Genomic DNA, 20840 nt, shown 5'->3' with positions numbered 1-20840 from the left:
GGGTAACTTTCTATGGTGGGTGGTGGGTCAAAAGGATATTTTGAATTTTGCAATTTTGATTGTATTAAGCAGATTATATAATTGATATTCTTTTGTATTTTTTAATTATTGTATTTGTTTGTTTTGTTTTATGTGTTATGTTATGTTATAAAAATAAAAAAAATATTTTAAAAAAAACAAGCAAGGGAGAGATAAGAGGTATCAAAGGCAGCAGACAGACCCATGTGTGTATGTGTATGTGTGGAGGACAGAGGAGAGACCTTGTCTGTTTGGTATTAGGAAGATCATCAGAGATGTTGGACAGAGCAGTTTCAGTGGAGTCAGGAGGGGAGAAACCAGAAAAGAAGCCAGGTATAGGTAACACTTCCAGTATCCATGTGGAGCATATTCCAAGAATGCCACTTCTTCCACATGACTTCAATGAACTTCAAGCTGCCGGATGGTATCTCAAATATACTTATCATACAGGATGTCTTTTCTCAGTTGATTGTTTTCCCCTTACAGGTGAGTTTTGAGCTCTCAATGGGAATCAGGAATCAGACGCAAGTGGTGGAATTTGTCTTCTTGGGTTTCTCTGGCATTCCCAACGGCCACACATACCTCTTCCTGGCATTCTTAGCCATTTACTTGGTCACTTTATTGGGGAACCTCATGATATTTGTTATGATTCAACTGGATTCCAGCCTCCATACCCCCATGTATTACTTCCTCAGCCATCTCTCCTGCTTAGATATTTGCATCTCCTCGGTCACCGTCCCAAAGATCCTGGTGAACTTCTTGCGCCAGCGACAGACCATCTCCTACAACCAGTGTATGACACAGATGTTCTTCCTGATCTCTTTCACAGGGGTGGAGGGTGGCCTGCTGGCCGTCATGGCCTATGACCGCTATGCCGCCATCTGTAAACCCTTGCATTATTCCCACCTCATAAATGCCAAGGTAAGCACCCTACTAGCCTATGCCACTTGGCTCTGGGGCTTCGTAGATTCCGCTATTCATACTACTCTCAGCTCCATGTTGGACTTTTGTGGAGTCAATCAGATTCCTCACATCTTCTGCGATGTCCCACCACTGTTGAAAATTTCTTGTAGCGATGCGCACATCAACGAAATGACAGTCCGCATAGCAAGCTTTTTCATGGCTGGGGTTCCCTCCCTGTTCATCATTCTCTCATACGTCTTCATCCTGTCCTCCATCTTGAAGATCCGTTCCACCACTGGAAAGGGCAAAGCTTTTTCCACCTGTGCTTCTCACCTCATTGTTGTAATCATTTACTTTGGAAATGCGTTACTTAACTATAACCATCCAAGCGGTGGTTATTCCTTGGCAACTGAAACTTTCTTCTCCACCATGTACTGCATAATCACCCCGATGCTGAACCCCCTCATCTACAGCCTCCGCAACAAGGAAGTGAAGGGGGCCCTGAACAAGGCTGTGGAAAGCTGGAAAAAGTCTAAACATGTCCACTCAATAAGTTAGGGCAAGTAGAAGATGTTTTGTGTTCCCCTTGAGAGCTACTTGGCTGCAGAATTTTGTGAACTCTGGTATTGACTGGATTTTGGTTTTGCTGTAGTGGGACATAGTGAAGTAGTCAGGAAGACACAGATTCAGTAGCTGAACTAAGCAAATAGAACAGGGTACTGAAATGCAAGTAACACGAGACAGAATAAGCCAAAGTCAAGAATTAAGAAAATGAGTAGGGGTGTGCAAAAGAAAATAGTTAAAATTCGGATTTGTGTCTAATATACCTAAATTTTTTCGGTAAACTCAGACATTCCTGAAAAGAAGAGTTGGTTTTGATACCCCACTTTTCTCTACCTTTAAGGAGTCTTAAAGGTAACAACCAGTGTTGATTTATTGTGTATTGCACATAATTTTATTATCTGTTAATACTTTTTAATTGTTTTTATATTTTCTGTTCTGATGCAATGATTACAATTGTAACTCCTATCAAGATTTGTTTTTTTAATCTAGGTTCTTTTCTCTTATATTCTTCATTTTCTACATTCTGTTATATACACACACACACACACACACACACACAATAATTTTAAAAAACTAAAAAAAATGAAGGGATGGCATCTGGTGCCTTTACAGCACGATAAAATAAGTCATCGGCACTGCCTTTCCATCTTTCTTATCCTTCTCCTTATATTCCATCGACAGTGGTTTGAGGCCTTTTTGTCCTTCTCTAAGAAGTTCAGGAGATCCACTTCAACTGGATCTAAAGCTTCCATCAAACACGTCATTATGTGTTTCAAGGCCTCAAACCACATTCCCTTATGTGATCGGTGACCTGGCTCCATGAGCTCTGGATGTTGTCTGGGCACCTCTGGTGGTGCAGTTGGGCATACGCATAGCCAGGTTGGGTGGGATTTCCTTAGGGTTGCCTGCTCTAGGTTGGGAAATACCTGGAGATTTTCAGGGTGGAGCCTGGAAAGACTGGGATTTGGGGAAGGGAGGGACCTCAGCAGGGTATAATGCCATATAGAGTCCTCCCTCCAAAGCAGCCATTTTCTCTTGGCTACCTGGAGATCAATTGTAATAATGGGAGATCTCCAGATGCCACCTGGATGTTGAAAACCCTAGGCTTCCCAATTCAGGCAGGTGGGCGTCCACAAGACAGCTGGTCCTGTAATTCAAGAACGAGGCTGGTAATGAGAGAGGGAGATGAAATTAAAGAGGCCGCAAGAGAGCTGAGATGGAAAGATGGTGGGAAGGGCTGGGCATAACGGTAAACCCGAACCAAAAATAAACTTGAAAATACCATTTCAGTTTTTTTCAGGTTAAGGTTCAGCCGAATATTAAAAACTGGGAAGCTGAACAAAGCCGGATAGGCGATTCTCAAATAGACGAATAGATATTCGGCTTTTTCAGGTTTCTGCTATTTGCCTTGGCTCAGATGCATAATCTCCTTCAGAAGAGCCACCTTGGTCGAGACTTCAGCTGGCTCCGATATCACCATCCCCCCCTCATGAAAACCTGCTCTCAAATGGAAGGTTGCCCTGAGTAGTGGTTTCATTTACTTACACCGTGACCATCTCTTGAAATCAGTTTTTAATGATTATATTAAAGGACTGTTCACAGGATGTCGTTTTCCACCAAAAGAAATGTTTTCTGTGCCTTATTTTTCTTGCATTTAAGCCATTTCCCTCAGTTTGGAAGCTAATTTGCATAGACTTCATGCAAAGTGACTCAGAGGTGCCCCTGACTCAGAGGCGCCAGCCTACCAATCGGCTCCTTCTGCCAGTCCTCGATAACACTGACCTTCTGAGCCTGAAAACCGATTGACAGCTCAGTTTTCACAAATGCCTGGAGGATGGGGGCAGCCCCTTTGCAGGACCATAAAATTGGATCCCCGTCCCAAACTTCTGTGACCGTCTAAGGAGAGTCCCTGCAAATTTGGTGACTCCACCTCGAAAAAACGCCTCCCTTCTGGGGATTGAAAATAAATTCCATAAACTATAATGGATCCAGCTTTTTCATGAAACCCGGAAATAAAGCTGAATACCCGTTTACCAATATGGGTATTCGGCTTATTTTAGTCCCCCCCACAAAAGGGGCCAATAAACCCGAACCTGAAATTTACCAGAAAAAAAGTTCTTGCACACCCCTAATGGTGAGGGAAGGCGCAAGCCAGAGGAGGAAGCGTCAAGGAATGCCCAAGGGGAACTGGAGCTGTTGATGCTGCAAGAAGCCAAGAAGACTGGCAGAAAAGGCCGGTGGGGAGGCAGATTCTGCCCCTCGAGAGGAGAGAACTCACTGTCAGGGAAGACACTAGGGAAAGCCTCAGGAAGAGCTAGTGGGCAGCTTCAGCAGTACGAAGGGAGCCAGGAAGGATGTGGGCCAGTTAAATGGCTGAGGAGAAGGGCCCGGCCAAGACTCAAAGTGCTGTAAACCCAGAGACATTTGACTAAGGGGAAGCACAAAAAGATGGTGGAGTGGGGCTCATGGGAAAAAGGGGAAACTGTAAGAGGCTTGCTGATGAAAGGAAGCCTCAAAGGGGCTTGTTGGCTGAGGAGGGACACAGGAGGGTGACCCCTGATGGTGAATGCATAGGGGATTCCCTGGTCTGAGGACACTTTGCACGTGACACCTGGATTAGGTTGTCTAACTTGGGCTTGGCTTCTTCTGCTAAATTGTTGCCCCAGGTGACCTCTGGACTGACCACAGAAAAGGCCAACTGCTCTCTCTTCCCTGGATGAGCCATTTTCACTTACCGGTAACATCTTCTCATCCTGTTTGCAGCACCTGTGTTGTCAGGTTCCCCCTCGCCACCAGTGAGGAACTGGGGGGTAGCGTTGCCAGCTCCAGTTGGGAAACTCCTGGAGTTTTGGGGGTGGAGCCTGGGGAGGACAGGGACCTCAATGGGGTACAAGCCACAAAGTCCATCTTCCAAAGCAGCCATTTTTTCCAGGGTAGCTGGTCTCTGTAGTTTGGAGATAAGCTGTAATTCCAGGGGATCCCTAGGCTCGACCTGGAGGCTAGAAACAACTGCTAGGCCAGCCAACTGCATGTTGACATGTTCTGGACAGCCCACAGGGTATAAATTAAATTTACCTCCCCTGACATCACGAGACACAATCCATACCAATTCTCCAAGCTTCCAGCCCGTGTTCCTCATTCCCTGAGGGCATGCAATCCAGCCTCCAGGAGCATCCCCAAGGTCCCCAGCCCAAGAATACAACTCTGCCCTTTGGGCATCATCAGCTTTGTATACCTCTGGCTGCTCTGGGGCATCAGAGATTTCATGCTGGAAGCAGAGAGGGGCTTTCGAGATCCAGAGTAGATTCCATGTCTGGGACTATCATGCACAAACAGCCTCAAAACTCTCGGCTAAGTTGACGTCATCTTGCAGACAGGATGAACAGGAACAGAAAGACTGGAGGAGGAGGAGGAGGAGGAGGAGGAGGAGGGGTGATCTAGCCTTGACTTGACATCCATGTGCAAAGGTGAGTAGCTTTTTGGAGCTGGCATGTTTCCAGGAGCTGGACAAACCCCTCTCCATCTGCAGGCAGGAAAAGAGGGGGCTTCTCGAGCCCCTTGGCTGGTAGTAGCCCCTCCAGGTGAGCTTTACTGAGCTACGGTTTGTTCAGGTTTCAAAACTGTCCAGGAGAATGGATTGGGTACTGCATATATTTTTCCTAGAATACTGCAACATACAAGAATGAAATACAACAGTCTTTGCCACTTTGGCAGCTTGAATCAATGCAATGAATATAGTACCTCAATAAAATAAAACACAGTTATCGGCTGCGACTTGAAGGCACTTTACACACACACATTATTTGCTTATAATACCATTGTGCTTTCCAAAGTAAAGTAAGCAGAACATCCCACCAACAAATCTTGTTCCAAGGACATTTCAATCAAAACATCAACAGTGGGGAAGGTGAGAAAAGGGCACAGAGAAAAGGGAGGGCAGGGAGAAGCAGACACAAGAAATGAATGTGAATAGATGTATTTGCCAGGGGAGGGAGGGAAAGAGAGATGATTCTTTGGGGTCCAGTGAACAGTTTTCCAAGTCTGTGCTTAACACTGACAACCATTAAAGTTATCTCAAGTGCAGCAGAGGTCCTCTTTGCGTCAAATTGACTAACTCCAGGCAACTTCAGAATCCACTATTGCTACATAGATAATTAAAGGGGATCAATCACATGAGTCCATTAAAATACCTTACCCAAAGATTAGCATGTCACAAACAAGAAGCCCCCTCTAAGAAGAAGCCCCCAATCAAATCTATAGGTTTTTAATATCCATCTCCTAACAATAGCTACCAGTCCCACTTGATAAGGGTGCACATTCTTGGCTAATTAATTATCTTATACCATGCAAAGTTATCTGTACTTTAACCTCCTAAATATATATATAAACTGTTGGTTCATTCTTGTTACATTTTCTCGTAACAAAGCCTATTTAAAAATAGTGATTACAAGTTTGTCGTATATATTAACATCTTTTGGCCCTCAACCAATACATCCCATCTTGGAAACATATTTTCGTTTCTGTGAAGTTGGAAATTCTTGCCATTCTCAGATCCTTCTGTGACTGGGACTCAACACAGATACAGGTTAGACTGTTTCTAATCTACAAAAGGCCACATTACCGAGCTGCTCCTTTGTTTCTTAGCCTTCCCCAAAGCTACTCTGTTCTAGTGCTCTAGACCAGGGCTTCTTAAACTTTTTCCACTCATGACCCCTTTTTGCCTGAGAAATTTTTACGGAACCCTGGGTATATAGGTTTATAAAATAAGTAAACATTTACTGATAATAAATCATAAAGAAATTTTTTAAAACAATTCTTTGGTATAGATTCAGAAACCTTTTACTGTTGCAAAAAAAAATTGTGACCCCCACATTCAGTAACGTGACCCCATATGGGGTCATGACCCACAGTTTAAGAAGCTTTGCTCTAGACTCCCTATTGGGCTTGTCTAGCTGAGAGACTGGGCCCCCTCTGCTTCTGACCTGCAGAGACATCCTCCATGATTTTTTGGTCAAGGCCACAAAATGTTCCCTTAAACTCCTGGCCATATCTGTGGCAAAAGAGTTTTACAGCATAATCCTAGGCAGAGTTAAAACCTTCTACATCAAGTGAGGTCATTGGGCTTAGAAGGAAGAAGAAGAGTTGGTTTTTATACCCAGCTTTCTCTACCATAAGAGGTCTCAGTGGCTTGCAATCACCTTCCCTTCTCCCTCACCACACACTCAATAGGTATCTTGTGAGGTAGGTAGGGCTGAGAGAGTTCAGAGAGAGCAGTGTCTGGCCCAAGGTCATCCAGCAGGCTTCATGGGAAGAAGAGGAGAATCGAACCTGGTTCTCCAGATTAGAGTCCTCTGCTCTTAACCACTACATCACTCCGGCTCTCCATGATGGCTAGTTGCAGCTCTCTGATAAGGCTAGTGATTCATGCCCCTTTTGTGGTGACACTAGTAGAGACAGAGAGCCTGGGAGGACAGAAGAGAAGTACGGTCTGTAATATATGTATTAAGTCTGAGATGACAATGAGACATCTCAGCAGAAATCTGAGACAGGCAATTGGAGGGGTTGGACTGAAGAGAGGGAGGACGTTCCAAGCTCCTGGTGGGTGTCCTCGGGTGTGGGTGGTGCTGAAAGCTCAGTGGGAGAGCCAGTGCTATGTGGGATCTGGGGTACTTTCATCCAGACACTCAGACATGAAGTTGTGTGGGTGACATTGGGCCAATCTCCTTCTCTCAGCCTGACATTTTATCCCAAGGAACTTCCAAGGAACTCAGAGTGACAATCTCACAGTAATGCAAGGATGCAATGAAGGCAGGTAGAATCACATAAATAACTCTGAGCTCCTTGGAAGAAAATTGGAAGAAAATGTTCTAGATAGACTGGCAGATAGAGTTTGAAGAACTCATCTACACCCAGCATAACATAAAAGCATTGAAAGGGCCAGGGACAGATCTCTGAGAGTACCCCACAAACAAATAAAACAACAACAACAGAGAAAAACACACGCACACATTCAAACAGTGAATGACCAATTACACATAGGAGGAGAACGAATTGAGGAGAGAGTCAAGAAATCCTACTCATCAAGCAAGGGAGAGATCAGAGGTATCAAAGGCAGCAGACAGACCCAGGGTATGGAGCACAGAGGACAGACCTTGTCCCTTTGGTGCTAGGGAGATCATCAGAGATGTTGGACAGTGCAGTTTCAGTGGAGTCAGGAGGGGAGAAATCAGAAAAGAAGCCATATATCGGTTACACTTCCAGTATCCATGAAAGGCACTATTCCAGAACCATACTTCTTCCACATGACTTCAGTGAGCTTCAAGCTACCAAGTAGTATCCCAAATGCACTTACCATGCAGTATGTCTTCTCTCAGTTGATTGTTTTCTCCTTACAGGTGAATTCTAAGCTCTCAATGGAAATCAGGAATCAGACGCAAGTGGTGGAATTTATCTTCCTGGGTTTCTCTGGCATTGCATACGGTCACATGTACCTCTTCCTGGCATTCTTAGCCATTTACTTGGTCACTGTACTGGGGAACCTCATGATATTTATTATGATTCAACTGGATTCCCACCTCCATACCCCCATGTATTATTTCCTCAGCCATCTCTCCTGCTTAGATATTTGCATCTCCTCGGTCACCGTCCCGAAGATCCTGGTGAACTTCTTGTGCCAGCAACAGACCATCTCCTACAACCAGTGTATGGCACAGATGTTCTTCCTTATGTCTTTCACAGGGACGGAGGCTGCATTGCTGGCCATCATGGCCTATGACCGCTATGCCGCCATCTGTAAACCTTTGCATTACTCCCACCTCATAAATACCAAGCTGTGCATCCTGCTAGCCTTTGCCACTTGGCTCTGGGGCTTCCTAAATTCCGCTCTTCATACAGCTCTCAGCTCCAGATTGTTCTTTTGTGGAGTCAATCAGATTCCTCACATCTTTTGTGATGTCCCCCCACTGTTGACAATTTCTTGCAATGATGCACACATCAATGAAATGACTCTCCGCATAGCAAGCCTTTTTGTGGCTGGGGGACCCTTCTTCTTCATCATTCTCTCCTATGTCTTCATCCTGTCCTCCATCTTGAAGATCCGTTCCACTACTGGCAAACGCAAAGCTTTTTCCACCTGTACTTCTCACCTCATTGTTGTAATAATTTACTATGGAAATGGACTACTTAACTATGACCGTCCAAGTGCTGGCTATTCTTTAGAGACTGACACTCTGGTCTCTACCATGTACTGCATAATCACCCCTATGGTCAACCCCCTCATTTACAGCCTCCGCAACAAGGAGATGAAAGGGGCCCTGAAGAAGTTTTTGGAAGGCCAGAGAAAGTTTAAACACCTCCAGTCTATAAGTTAGGGCAAGTGGGAGACATGTTGTGGAACCTGTCGGTATTGTTCCCCTTGAGAGCTACTGGGCTGCAGAATTGTGTGAATTCTGGTATGAACTCAACTTATTCTTTCCTGTAGTGAAGTAGTAAGGAAGACACAGATTAAATAGCTGAACTGAATGGAACAGGGTACTGAAATGTGAGTAACATGCTACAGAATAAGCCAAAGTCAAGAATTAAGAAAATGAGTAGGGGTGTGCAAAAGAAAATCGGCAAAATTCGGATTTGTGTCTAATGGACCTGATTTTTTTTTTTAACCTGGATATTTGACCACCTCAATTTTGGGAATATCCAGATCCTCAAAAAAAAATTCAGGTCTATTAGACCCGAATCTGAATTTTACTGCCCACTCCATTTCCCCTTCCCCCCACTTACTTTCTCCAGGGCTGCAGCTGTGGTGGTGGTGGTGGGCGCAGAGCTGCCTCAGTCCCCATGTGGTGACCAGAGGTTGTAGATGCCTGGGCAGAGCTATGGCTGCCTGGCCATGCAGCTCTTTGCTACTGGGAGCCCGGAGGCAGGGCACGGGGAGTTCTGTGTAGGCCTGGTTGGCTAGTGGGTAAGTAGATGGGAGAGGGGAGGGAGGCCTTTTTTAAAAAAAAAATGGCAATGGGAATCATATCGGCATAATTCGGCATGATATTACAAGTGGTTTAATCTATTATATTCTGTATCTGATTTTATAATAAATTTGATCCTACAATAATGTTCAGTTTCAATACTGTGCTTAATAAGTACTATGTAAAATATTAATGATTTGCCTCAAGATTAAGGGAATGATCACTGTCAAACTATTATTATTACTATTAATATATTATATATTGCCTGTAACAACCATGGTTGAGTTATTGTGTATTGCATATAACATTATTATCTGTTAATACTTTTTTAAAAAAAATTATTCTGATGTAATGATTACAATTGTCACTGATGTGAAGAATTGTCTTTTAAATCTAGGATCTTTTCCCATATATTCTTCATTTTCTACATTCTGTTTATACGCACACACAATTTTAAAAAATTTTTAAAATGAAGGGATGACATCTGGTACATTTACAGCTTGATAAAATAGTTCACAGGAACACAGGAGGGAGACCCCTGATGGTGAATGCATAGGGGATTCCCTGGTCTGAGGGAGCTTCGCAAATGACTTCTGAATTAGGTTGTCTAACTTGGGCTTGGCTTCTGCTAAATTGTTGCCCCAGATAACCTCTGGACTTGTACTGAGAGCCTGTTAACTGCCGAAAAGGCCAACTGCTCTCTCTTCCCTGGTTCAGCCATTTGCCCTTGACATCTTCTCATCCTGTTTGCAACACCTGCATTGCCAGGTTCCCCCAACCACTGGCGGAGGATGGGGTGGTAGCGTTGCCAGCTCCAGGTTGGGAAACTCCTGGAGATTTGGAGGTGGAGCATGGGGTGGACAGGGACCTCAATGGGGTACAATGCCACAGAGTCCACCCTCCAAAGCATCCATTTTCTCCAGGGGAACTGTCCTCTATAGTCTGGATATAAACTGTAATCCTAAGGGATCCCCAAGTCCCGCCTGGAGGCGGGCATCTTTGCCACAGATCCCCTGCCTAGGAGACCCATATGGAATTTTCTAATTCTTGCTTCTCCTCAGCCTGCCAGAAAAAAAAATCAGCATCATTGTGAGCCTGCCCTTCCAATAAGCACATACATTCAGAGGAGCAGGTACCCATGAATAGGGCTGTCAAAAAAAAAAATTCGGTACAGTTCGGATTCGGCCGAATTTGACCCTTGTGGGGTCGGTACGTGCCGAAGTCGGAACTCCCCCGCTTCGGATCCCCGGTAATTCGGGGGGATCTGGAGTTCGGGGGGAAATTCGGCCGAAGCGCGCCTTCAGGGATTCCCTGAAGGCGCGCGGGGGCCCTTTAAACTGATCTGAGCCTCCCTGCCGGGAGGCACAGATGAGTTTGAATGACAGCCCGCCTCCCTTCAGCGGGCTCCCATAAAGGGGGGGGCTGTCATTTAAACTCATCTGTGCCTCCCGGCCAGGAGGCACAGATGAGTTTAAATGACAGCCCGCCTCCCTTCAGCGGGCTCCCGTGAAGGGGGGGGGCTGTCATTTAAACTCATCTGTGCCTCCCGGCCGATCTGAGCCTCCCAGCTGGGAGGCGCAGATCAGTTTAAAGGGCAGCCCGCGCCTTTCAGCGGGCTCCCGTGAAGGGGGGGCCGAATTGGCCAAATTTATTCGCGAACTCCCGAACTCGCTGAATTCGGCCCCCCCGGTTGCCCGCCAGATTTGAGTTCGGATCCGTCCGAACTGAAAATCACCGAATCAGGGGAAATTCGGTTGATTTTCAGTTCGGACCGAACCGAATTGACAGCCCTACCCATGAGTGAGCTCGTCTTTGATTTCCCTCATGTTTGAAGCAACATTTGATGAATTATTGTCGAAGGCTTTCACGGTCAGAGTTCATCGGTTCTTGTAGGGTATCCGGGCTGTGTGACCGTGGTCTTGGAATTTTCTTTCCTGACGTTTCGCCAGCAGCTGTGGCAGGCATCTTCAGAGGAGTAACACTGAAGGACAGTGACTCTCAGTGTCAAGTGTGTAGGAAGAGTAATATATAGTCAGAAAGGGGTTGGGTTTGAGCTGAATCATTGTCCTGCAAACAGTAACAAAGGTAATGTGCAAACCATTGTCCTGTAAGTATCAAGATAATGTGCTAATGAGGGTATGGTATGTTAATATGGAACCATTGTATCCTCAAGTGATCTGTTAATGTGTGAAATCCAAAGCTAATCTGCATGGATATTGTTGACTGTAGTCTTTGATGAATTTGATGAATTCTTCTTAATTATTGTTTTTGCAACAGAAGCTATAAACAGCTAGCCATCACACACTTGAAAGGGAAGCCTAAGATTTGCTTCCTGAGTAAAAAAGTGATTTTACTACAGCAGCCAAATGTTTAGCCACACGCAAAGTGACTTGTTTATCTTCATTAAGAAGACTTACAGGGCAACCCTAGGGGGTGGGGCTGAAAGCACTCAGGGGGCAGCATGATCCTGGTGCCAGCGATAAATGCCCCTTGCACTGGTGTAAGGGGCATTTATGGAGGTGCTGAAGCACTTATACCAGCCCCAGATCACCCAGCAGGCTTCATGTGGAGGAGCAGGGAATCAAACTTGGTTTTCCAGGTGAGAGTTGGCAGCTCATAGCCACTACATCATGCTGGCTCATGAAGTTTTTAAAGAGATAATTATTAAGGGAAAGTTGTAGAATCTGAACTTTTTCTCTCTCTCCCAAAACACTAGAACCACTCTAGACCAGATTCCCAGGTTTTGGTATTCATACCTGAAACCCGAATATTGCCAAAATGGCTAATTTTGGCTTTATTTTAGGTTAGGGTATATCAATACGCACAACTTTAGTCAGGACTTGCGCATGCCTCCCTTTCTACTGCTCTGATGCTATCCCTTTTAGGTGTAGATTGCTACTCTCAGGGAATCTTCCTTACTTCCAGCCGCCTTCTCTCTCTCCCACTCATTCTCTCCATCCTGCTACCATGGGAACAAGACATGCGTCCTGCATCTCTATCCATCCAGCTAGCTAGACTAGCTATCCTATCTAGGATGGGGTTCCTTACAATAAAGGACTCATATTAGCTAAGATAAAAAGGCTCTGAGAGTTACTTTATTCTGTACAGCAGAACTCACACCACTGGTAATTCTGCCATGCCATGACCTGTGAGCACTCTGCTAATCGAATAGTCTATCAAGTATGAAGCATTTATGCACTCTTTGAGTACAGTTCTCCATCCAGCATGGGAAGACAATGGGATATCAGAGACATTCCTGCAAAACTAGCATGAATGTGTTTCTCAACGCCAGCAAGGCCCATAATCTGTATTCTGAAGTTTCTGAACCAATTTGAAGGATACCCCAAATAAACGTCATGACGGTAACTAATCCTGGAGAGTGCCAGGGCACAGCAGCACTAGCAAGTTCATTTCCCTCCAGGAGGATTCAAGTGGGGGAAGCTGGAGCATTGTAAACAATTTTTTTAAAGCACAAATATCTTTAATCTGTTGTAAACAGCCTTCTGTATATTATGTGTGGAAAGGTAGAATCTACCTTCTATAGAAGTAGGTAGAAGAAGAAGAGCTGGCTTTCATATGCTGACTTTCTCTACCACTTAAGGGAGAATCAAACCAGCTTACAATCACCTTCCCTTCCCCTCCCCAGAACAGACATCCTGTGAGGTAGGTGGGGCTGAGAGAGTGTGACTGGCCCAAGGCCACCCAGCTGGCTTCATGTGTACAAATGGGGAAACAAATCCAGTTCATCAGATTAGCCTCCGCTGCTCATGTGGAGGAGTGGGAAATCGAACCCGGTTCTCCAGATCAGAGTCCACCACTCCAAACCACTGCTCTTAACGACTACACCATGCTGGCTCCCAGCATGAAGACAGAAAGAAGCAAGAATAGACCTCAGACAGCCTACGAGAGGGTCATATGGTTGGTCTCAATTCTTGTGAGCGTGTGAGCTTGCAGACTGAACTGGTAAGAAGCATTCAGGTCAGGCAGCACTTTGGGAGAGAAACTTTAGAACTCGTTGGTGTTTTTCCAAAGCCATCTGCCTAGGCTACACTTCACATGTCCTGGTTCCCACTGTGGGTTTAAGGTGTGTATCCCCTGACAGTATGAGGCAACATCCATTCTGCATGGCTTAACTGAGTCTGCTAAGAAGCCCCATGTGAGCCACTGATTCTTGGAGCTTCAAGCAATTATACACAATTGATTCCCTGTGGGTTTCCAAACGAGGTTCATCCCCAAGGCCCCCAGGCCAAGTAAAGTATTCTCACTTCCAGCCAACCTCAGCCTTGTACAATACTGGCTGCAGAGACATGCTCTTCATGTTGAAGATGGAGAGAGCCCTTCCAGACCTACTATAGGGGCCACTTTTGTGGGCTAGCAATTGCAACCACGCTGCTGGTTTCACGCTAGGCACTATCTCAAGTCTAACCTTGCAGTCTAGCAGCAGGAAACGTGAAAGGCCATGTGGTTCCCCTTCCCAACATGAACTGAAGCTGAACTGGAGGAGAAGGAATCCATCCATCCATCCATATGCAAAGGTGAGATGCTTTCTAGGAGAAACTACTCATATTCTTCTTAGATAGCAAGATAAACGTGCCACAATAAACAATATATATACATATATACATACACACACACACACACACACATATAGTTTATATATATATATATAAATAAATATTATGTACATAGTGCTCTGGAGGGAAGGCAGCATGGTATAGCCCAGGGATTGGCAAACTCATTAGTCAAAAGAGCCAAATATCAACAGTACAACGACTGAGATTTCTTTTGAGAGCCAAATTTCTTAAACTTAAACTATATAGGTAGGTACACTGTTTATTAACTTAATAAACTTTAATTAAAGTTTTAAGTCTTAATTAAACTATAGGTACACTGAATAAAACTTGATATCATACTTAATAGTAATCTTATTTATTGATAAAAATTAAATTGTAAGTCCCTGCCATTTCCCCCTCACCGTCCGGAGTCCTTGTCTGGAGACCTGGTCTACCGCCATAAAAGCCTATTGGTAGACCTGGCCTCCGGCTGAGTCCCATTGGGAGGCCAGGTCTACCCATTGGCTTTCTTGGCAGTAGATCTGGCCTCCGGAGGCCCATAGAAGCCAATTGGTAGACCTGGCCTCTGAAGGGGGACTTTTTCCCCTCCTCAGAGTCCAGGTCTACTGCCAAGAAAGCCAGTGGGTAGACATGGCCTCCCAATGGGACTCAGTCGGAGGCCAGGTCTACTAAAGGAAGCCCGCCCTGCCCAACAGCTGATGGGGGGGCAGGAACCGCCGAGCCGCCCGCCCAGAAATCGTTTGGCTAGAGGGGAGGGGAGGCTTTAGCCTCCTAACCATTGAGGGCAAGGGCAAGGGGGACCCAGCCATTCTCCACAGTGTGTGGGGGAGACAGCGCGCCCACTCGCCCGCGCTCTCTCTCTCTCAAGTGCACCGGCTCCACAGCCCGGCTGCCGGCACGAGCGGGAGCAAGAGCAGGTGCTCCAAACCAAGTTCGGAGAGCCACACTCAACTGGCCAAAGAGCCACATGCGGCTCTGGAGCCGCAGTTTTGAGACCCCTGGTATAGCCCAATCTACTCAGATCTTGGAAGCTAAGGAAGGCCAGTACTTGGATGGGAGACCACCAAGGAAGACTCTACAGAGGAAGCCAATGGCAAAAATACCTTTGCTTCTCACTTGCCTTGAAAGCCCCTTGCTGGGGTTGCCTAAGTCAGTTGTGACTTGACAGCGCTTATGTACATGCTGTGCAGAGGAAGGCACTGGCAAACCACCTCTGTTAGTCTCTTGCCATGAAAACCCCAAAAAGGGGTTGCCATAAGTCGGCTGCGACTTGATGGCACTTCAAACACACACACGCATGTACATTGGTACATTGTGCTTTCCAGAGTAAAGGAAGCCGGAAGCCCCCACCAAACAATTGTTCTCCAAGGACACGGCAGTGTAAAGACTGGGTGGGGAAGCTGAGAGAAGGGATAGAGAGATGGGATGAGAGCGAGAGGCAGGCACCAGAGGAAATGAACATGAGCAGAAGCAGCGGCTGAGGAGGAAGCTTCATTTTCCCTGAATGCTAAGTGGCCTCTTGAGTCCTATGTTCCATGTCCATGCTCTGTGCAACCGAAGTGGAAGGGAAGATACCAGATTGCACAGACATTGTCCAAATGCTTATAAAGGCTGAAATGGGGTTGTGAAGAAAATTGACACATTATCTCATAAGATGATGGAATGCCCCCTCTTTAAACACCACCGAGATAAATGGATTACCCCCATATTGGCGAGAATTCCTGCCCCCATAACAGGAGACAAAATAGTCCCCTTTTTGCTGATGGATAGAGATCCAAATATAACATTGTGTGTGTGTTAAGTGCTGTCAAGTCGCTTCCGACTCATGGCGACCCTATGAATGAAAGTCCTCCAAAATGTCCTATCTTTGACAGCCTTGCTCAGGTCTTGCAAATTGGGGCTGTGGCTTCCTTGATTGAGTCAATCCATCTCTTGATGGGTCTTCCTCTTTTCCTGCTGCCTTCAACTTTTCCTAGCATGACTGTCTTTTCCAGTAACTCTTGCCTTCTCATAATGTGACCAAAGTACGACAGCCTCAGTTTAGTCATTTGAGCTTCTAGGGTCAGTTCAGGCTTGATTTGATCTATAACCCACAGATTTGTTGTTTTGGCAGTCCACGGTATCCATAACACTCTCCTCCAACACCACATGTCAAAGGAGACTAGTTTCTAACATTTTGTTAGAAAACACTTACTAACATTGGCCATGGCCAAATCTCTCTCCATCATATTTTCCTCTAAGAAATAACTGCTCAGGACCTATGGGTCATAGGAACTAAGAAAGAAAGGAAATGGGGACATGGTACTTGCTTTATGTATTGTGAACTGGCATGTGAAAATCCATGGACTGGAATGGGAAAAGACGGAGGGAAGAGACGTACAAGGTAGTGCAGCATTTTCCCATCAGAAGCCGTAAAGAAAAGTGTGACCTTCCATCTGGTCAACTCGTTAAATTCAGGGAAAGAATGTCGAACCTTCAATCTTGTCAGGCATTATGTTAGATGGATTTAACTTTTTTCTGGTGTTACTGTTTTTAGTGAATTCATAAGGTGATCAATACATTTTGTAAGCCAGACTCTACACAGGATGATTAGGATTGGGCTATTCACAAGGACCAGTAAAATGGAACCGTTCCCCTTTTATATGGACACTTGTTAGTAATTCTGAATTATGAAATGCTTTACAATCAATATTTTGGGAGTGAGCTATAGTATCACGCTGCACTGTACCATGGATGAGACTGAAATGTGGAAAAGAAGCTGTCGGGGTTACCAGGAAATATACTAGGCTAGGAGTGCAGAGACCTGGGTTCTAGTCCAAACTCAAGCCATGACACACACATGAAGCTGCCTTATACTGAACTTATGTTCATGAATATGCCAGTAGCATCTTACAGCTTCGTAAACTCTGGATGTTATACAGACCATCTTAAAATTGGAGCCACTGACATCACCTATTGTGCCCTGAGCTTTACTTACTCTCCACACTTTTTTTGACAGCACTAGGCTATTCTGGATGCTGAACCCATCCATTGCATTTATTCACTGACTGCAGCAGCTGCATCTTGGTTCTTGCTGAGGTCAACTAGAAGAAGAACTTCTAGAGGTTTTTTTTTATTATTTTTGCATTTGCACCAGTAAGAGGTAAGTTATCATTGTTCTCTTCCAGATTGGAGTTCACTAGCACCTTAGAGACCCAGATTTTCAGGGCTTTCCAGAAATGCTTTCAGGGGTTTCCAGAGTCAACACTTCCTTTATCAGGTTCTACTCTAGCTCTTTACCTCTTGTTATTGTTCCGGGTGCCTGGGTTTGCCCCACCTTGTGAAAGAACACTCCTTCCGATGTCTGCTTCCCCCCCCCCCACTCTTTTATTTTCATTACGACCATAGAATCAGAGAATCAGTCAGAAGGGGCCCTACATGCCATCTAGTCCAACCCCCTGCTTAATGCAGGATCAGCCTAAGGCATCCCTGACAAGTGTCCATCCAGCCACTGCTGAAAGACCACCAGTCATCACCTCCCTAGGCAGCCGATTCCCCTGTTGAATAACTCTTACTTTAATTACCCCCTAATATCCAACCAGTACCTTTACACACATAATTTAAACCCATTATTGTGAGTCCTATCTTCTGCTGCCAACAGGAACAGCTTCCTGCTTTCCTCTAAGTGACAGCCCTACAAATACTTAAAGAGAGCAATCACATCCGCCCTCAACCTCCTCTTGGTGGGCTTGGGCGGAAAGAGGAGAAGTCCAGTCTGGGGGGGGGGGAGAGAGAGAGAGAGAGAGAGAGAGAGAGAGAGAGAGAGAGAGAGAGAGAGCGTGTGATGGCAGTGGAAATCTCAGACTGACAACAGGAGATGCAGGACTGGAAAGAGGGAGAAAGCTCAGAGGTTAGGCTTGCCAACCTCCACGTACTAGCTGGAGATCTGCTGCTGTTGCTACTGATCTCCAGCCAACAGAGATCAGTTCTCCTGGAGAAAATGGCCGCTTTGGCAATTGGACTCTACGGCATTGAAGTCCCTCCCCTCCCCAAACCCTGCCCTCTTCAGGCTCCACTCCCAAAACCTCCCGCCAGTAGTGAAGATGAGCCTGGCAAACCTTTCAGCCAGGTGTCATCAGTGGGTAGGTTAGGGTTGCCAGCTAGTACCTGGAGGTTATTGCTGTGTTCCGTATGGAAAAATACCGAAATAAAGAACAAAATTTACAACTAAACCTTATTTGGTTTTACTGGATGTTGTATATACTTCATACAAACTTACAGTCATATGGCTTATCTCGTACACATACATACAGATTTACATATCTGAATACACAGGCATAATATGCCCTTGCAATTTTTCCAAATCTGGTGTAATTGCCAATTTTTCTGTGAGCATTACTTGCCCTTACAATCTATGCTGTGCCATATGCCATGCCATGCCAACTTTATTTCCCGGGATTGGGTAAAGTTTCAATAATCTTTATCAAGGCATCAACCTAAAAAATAATAATGAAAACATTTATAATCAAATACAAACATCATAGATTAATTCCTTTTACCATACTTACTGAATTGGAGGCAACAGCCTTCCCCTGCCTGTCACAATTGAAAAGTGCCGGACCTAACATGAGGTCCCTATACTTTTTATTCATGTTAATGCATTTAACTTTTTAACACAGCAATAACTACATACTGATTAGCACTGGTTACCAGTAGCTGGAGGTTGGCAACCCTAGTGTAGGACTAGAATGCAGCTGCCAGTTTTCCACAGGGCCTTTGGGTTGGCCTTTGGAGTGTAGTTCATATGTTTTGGGGTATTTTGCTGGTGGGAGGATGCTGGCCACATACTTTAATAGCTTCATATTTTAATGCTAACGTTTTATTTGTTTTAATGTTGTTTTTAACTCGTTTATACTGTTTTAGTGTTGTAAGTTGCTGTGAGATTCCCAAGGGTCAGCGGTGACTAAAAATATAACGAATAAATAAATATCTGGTGGAGATAGGGTTGCCAGCCTCCAGGTGGTGGCTGGAGATCTCCTGCTATTACAACTGATCTCCAGCAGATAGGGATCAGTTCCCCTGGAGACAATGGCCACTTTGGCAATTGGATTCTATGGCATTGAAGTATTTCCCAAACCCCACCCTCCTCAGGCTCCACCCCAAAAATTTCCCCCCGATGGCAAAGAGCGACCTGCTAACCCTAGGTGGAGAAAGGGAGATGAACTGTTGGTTTGCTGGGAGAAATGAGCTGAGGGTTAAGGACAGGGTAATCCTGAGGGCAGGGGGATAAGGCTTCTGCAGTTCCTTTTCCTCTGCCCTGTATATAATTATATAATCAATATCCCAGAGGGCAACAATTGTTCCTTATAACAACACAGAGCTTTAACCCACTTGAGGAATCCAAAAAACACTCAGAGTTGTTGCTCATTACAATGCCTAAGATGTGTTTTCTCCACTCATTTTTCTCTCCGTACAGGTGAGTTCTGAGCTCTCAATGGGAATCAGGAATCAGACACGAGTGGTGGAATTTGTTTTCCTGGGTTTCTCTGGCATTCCAAACAGCCACATCTACCTCTTCCTGCCATTCCTAGCCATTTACATGGTCACTGTATTGGGGAACCTCATGATATTTACTATGATTCAACTGGATTCCAGCCTCCATAGCCCCATGTACTATTTCCTCAGCCATCTCTCCTGCTTAGATATCTGCCTCTCCTCGGTCACCATCCCTAAGATCCTGGTGAACTTCTTGCGCCAGCGACAGACCATCTCCTACAACCAGTGCATGGCCCAGATGTTCTTCCTGATCTCTTTCACGGGGACAGAGGCTCTGCTGCTGGCCATCATGGCCTACGACCGCTATGCCGCCATCTGTAAACCTCTGCATTACTCCTTGCTCATGAACACCAAGGTATGCACCCTACTAGCCTTCGCCACTTGGATCTGTGGCTTCCTGGATTCAGCTCTTCATACAGCTCTTGGCTCAAACTTGTACTTCTGCGAAACCAACCAGATTCGTACCATTTTCTGCAATCTTCCCCCGCTAATGAAAATTTCTTGCAGTGATACACAGGCCATTGAAATGGCATTAGGCATGGCAAGTCTTTTTGTGGGCGTGGCGCCCTTCTTGTTCACTATCCTCTCGTACATCTTCATCCTGTCCTCCATCTTGAGGATCCATTCCACCACGGGCAAGCGTAAAGCTTTTTCCACTTGTGGTTCTCACCTCACCGTTGTCATCATTTACTATGGAAATGGGTTACTTAACTACAACAGACCGAGTTCTGGGTACTCTTTGGAGATCGACACTCTGGTCTCTACCATGTTCTGCATCATCCCCCCTTTGATGAACCCCCTCATCTATAGCCTCCGCAACAAGGAGGTGAAAGGGGCCCTGAAGAAGGTTCTGGAAAGCCAGAGCAAGTCTGTATGTCTCCACACTAGAAATTAGGGCAAGGGGGAGGCATTCTGTGGTATTTGTCAGTGTTGTTCCCCCGGAGAACTACTGGCTGGGAAGTTTTGCAATTTCTAGTGTTAGTTGTTCTCTCATTTTGCTTTAGCAGGATGTATTGAAGCACTAAGAAGCACACAGATTCAAATAGCTGAACTGAAACTAAAGCCAAGAATTAAGAAAATTAGAAAGGCAAAAGAATAAAAAGAATGAAACAAAAAAAGAGAAAAACTCTCATGTGGCCACAGACCATTTGCTGAATGCCCAGTTCTAAGATCTCTCTAGGATCTGATTCACGTTGTTGTATGAAGTGGTTGAAATTGAACCGCCATGGCTGTTAAATGATTCTATTTTCTTACCTTTCCTATCTGCTGCTTAGTCAATAAAATGTAC

At 45.2% G+C, this 20840-nt stretch overlaps 3 protein-coding genes across 3 annotated transcripts; all 3 read left to right on the top strand.

Moving 5' to 3' along the window:
* Positions 1–522: 522 nt before the first annotated feature.
* Positions 523–1479, top strand: LOC130474971 (olfactory receptor 5B12-like). The gene has a single exon (XM_056846660.1). The coding sequence runs from the start codon at positions 523–525 to the stop codon at positions 1477–1479; it is 957 nt and encodes a 318-aa protein (XP_056702638.1).
* Positions 1480–7871: 6392 nt separating this feature from the next.
* On the top strand, positions 7872–8855 carry LOC130474970 (olfactory receptor 5V1-like). Its single transcript, XM_056846659.1, has one exon. It carries the CDS (start codon positions 7899–7901, stop codon positions 8853–8855), a length of 957 nt encoding a protein of 318 aa, XP_056702637.1. The 5' UTR covers positions 7872–7898.
* Positions 8856–19490: 10635 nt separating this feature from the next.
* On the top strand, positions 19491–20447 carry LOC130474967 (olfactory receptor 5V1-like). Its single transcript, XM_056846657.1, has one exon. It carries the CDS (start codon positions 19491–19493, stop codon positions 20445–20447), a length of 957 nt encoding a protein of 318 aa, XP_056702635.1.
* Positions 20448–20840: the final 393 nt, after the last annotated feature.

This window comes from Euleptes europaea, chromosome 3 (assembly GCF_029931775.1).
Source record: "Euleptes europaea isolate rEulEur1 chromosome 3, rEulEur1.hap1, whole genome shotgun sequence".
Classification (NCBI taxonomy): Eukaryota; Metazoa; Chordata; class Lepidosauria; order Squamata; family Sphaerodactylidae; genus Euleptes; species Euleptes europaea.
The sequence above is the reverse complement of the archived record's forward strand: the minus strand, read 5'-3'. Positions and strand labels throughout refer to the sequence as shown.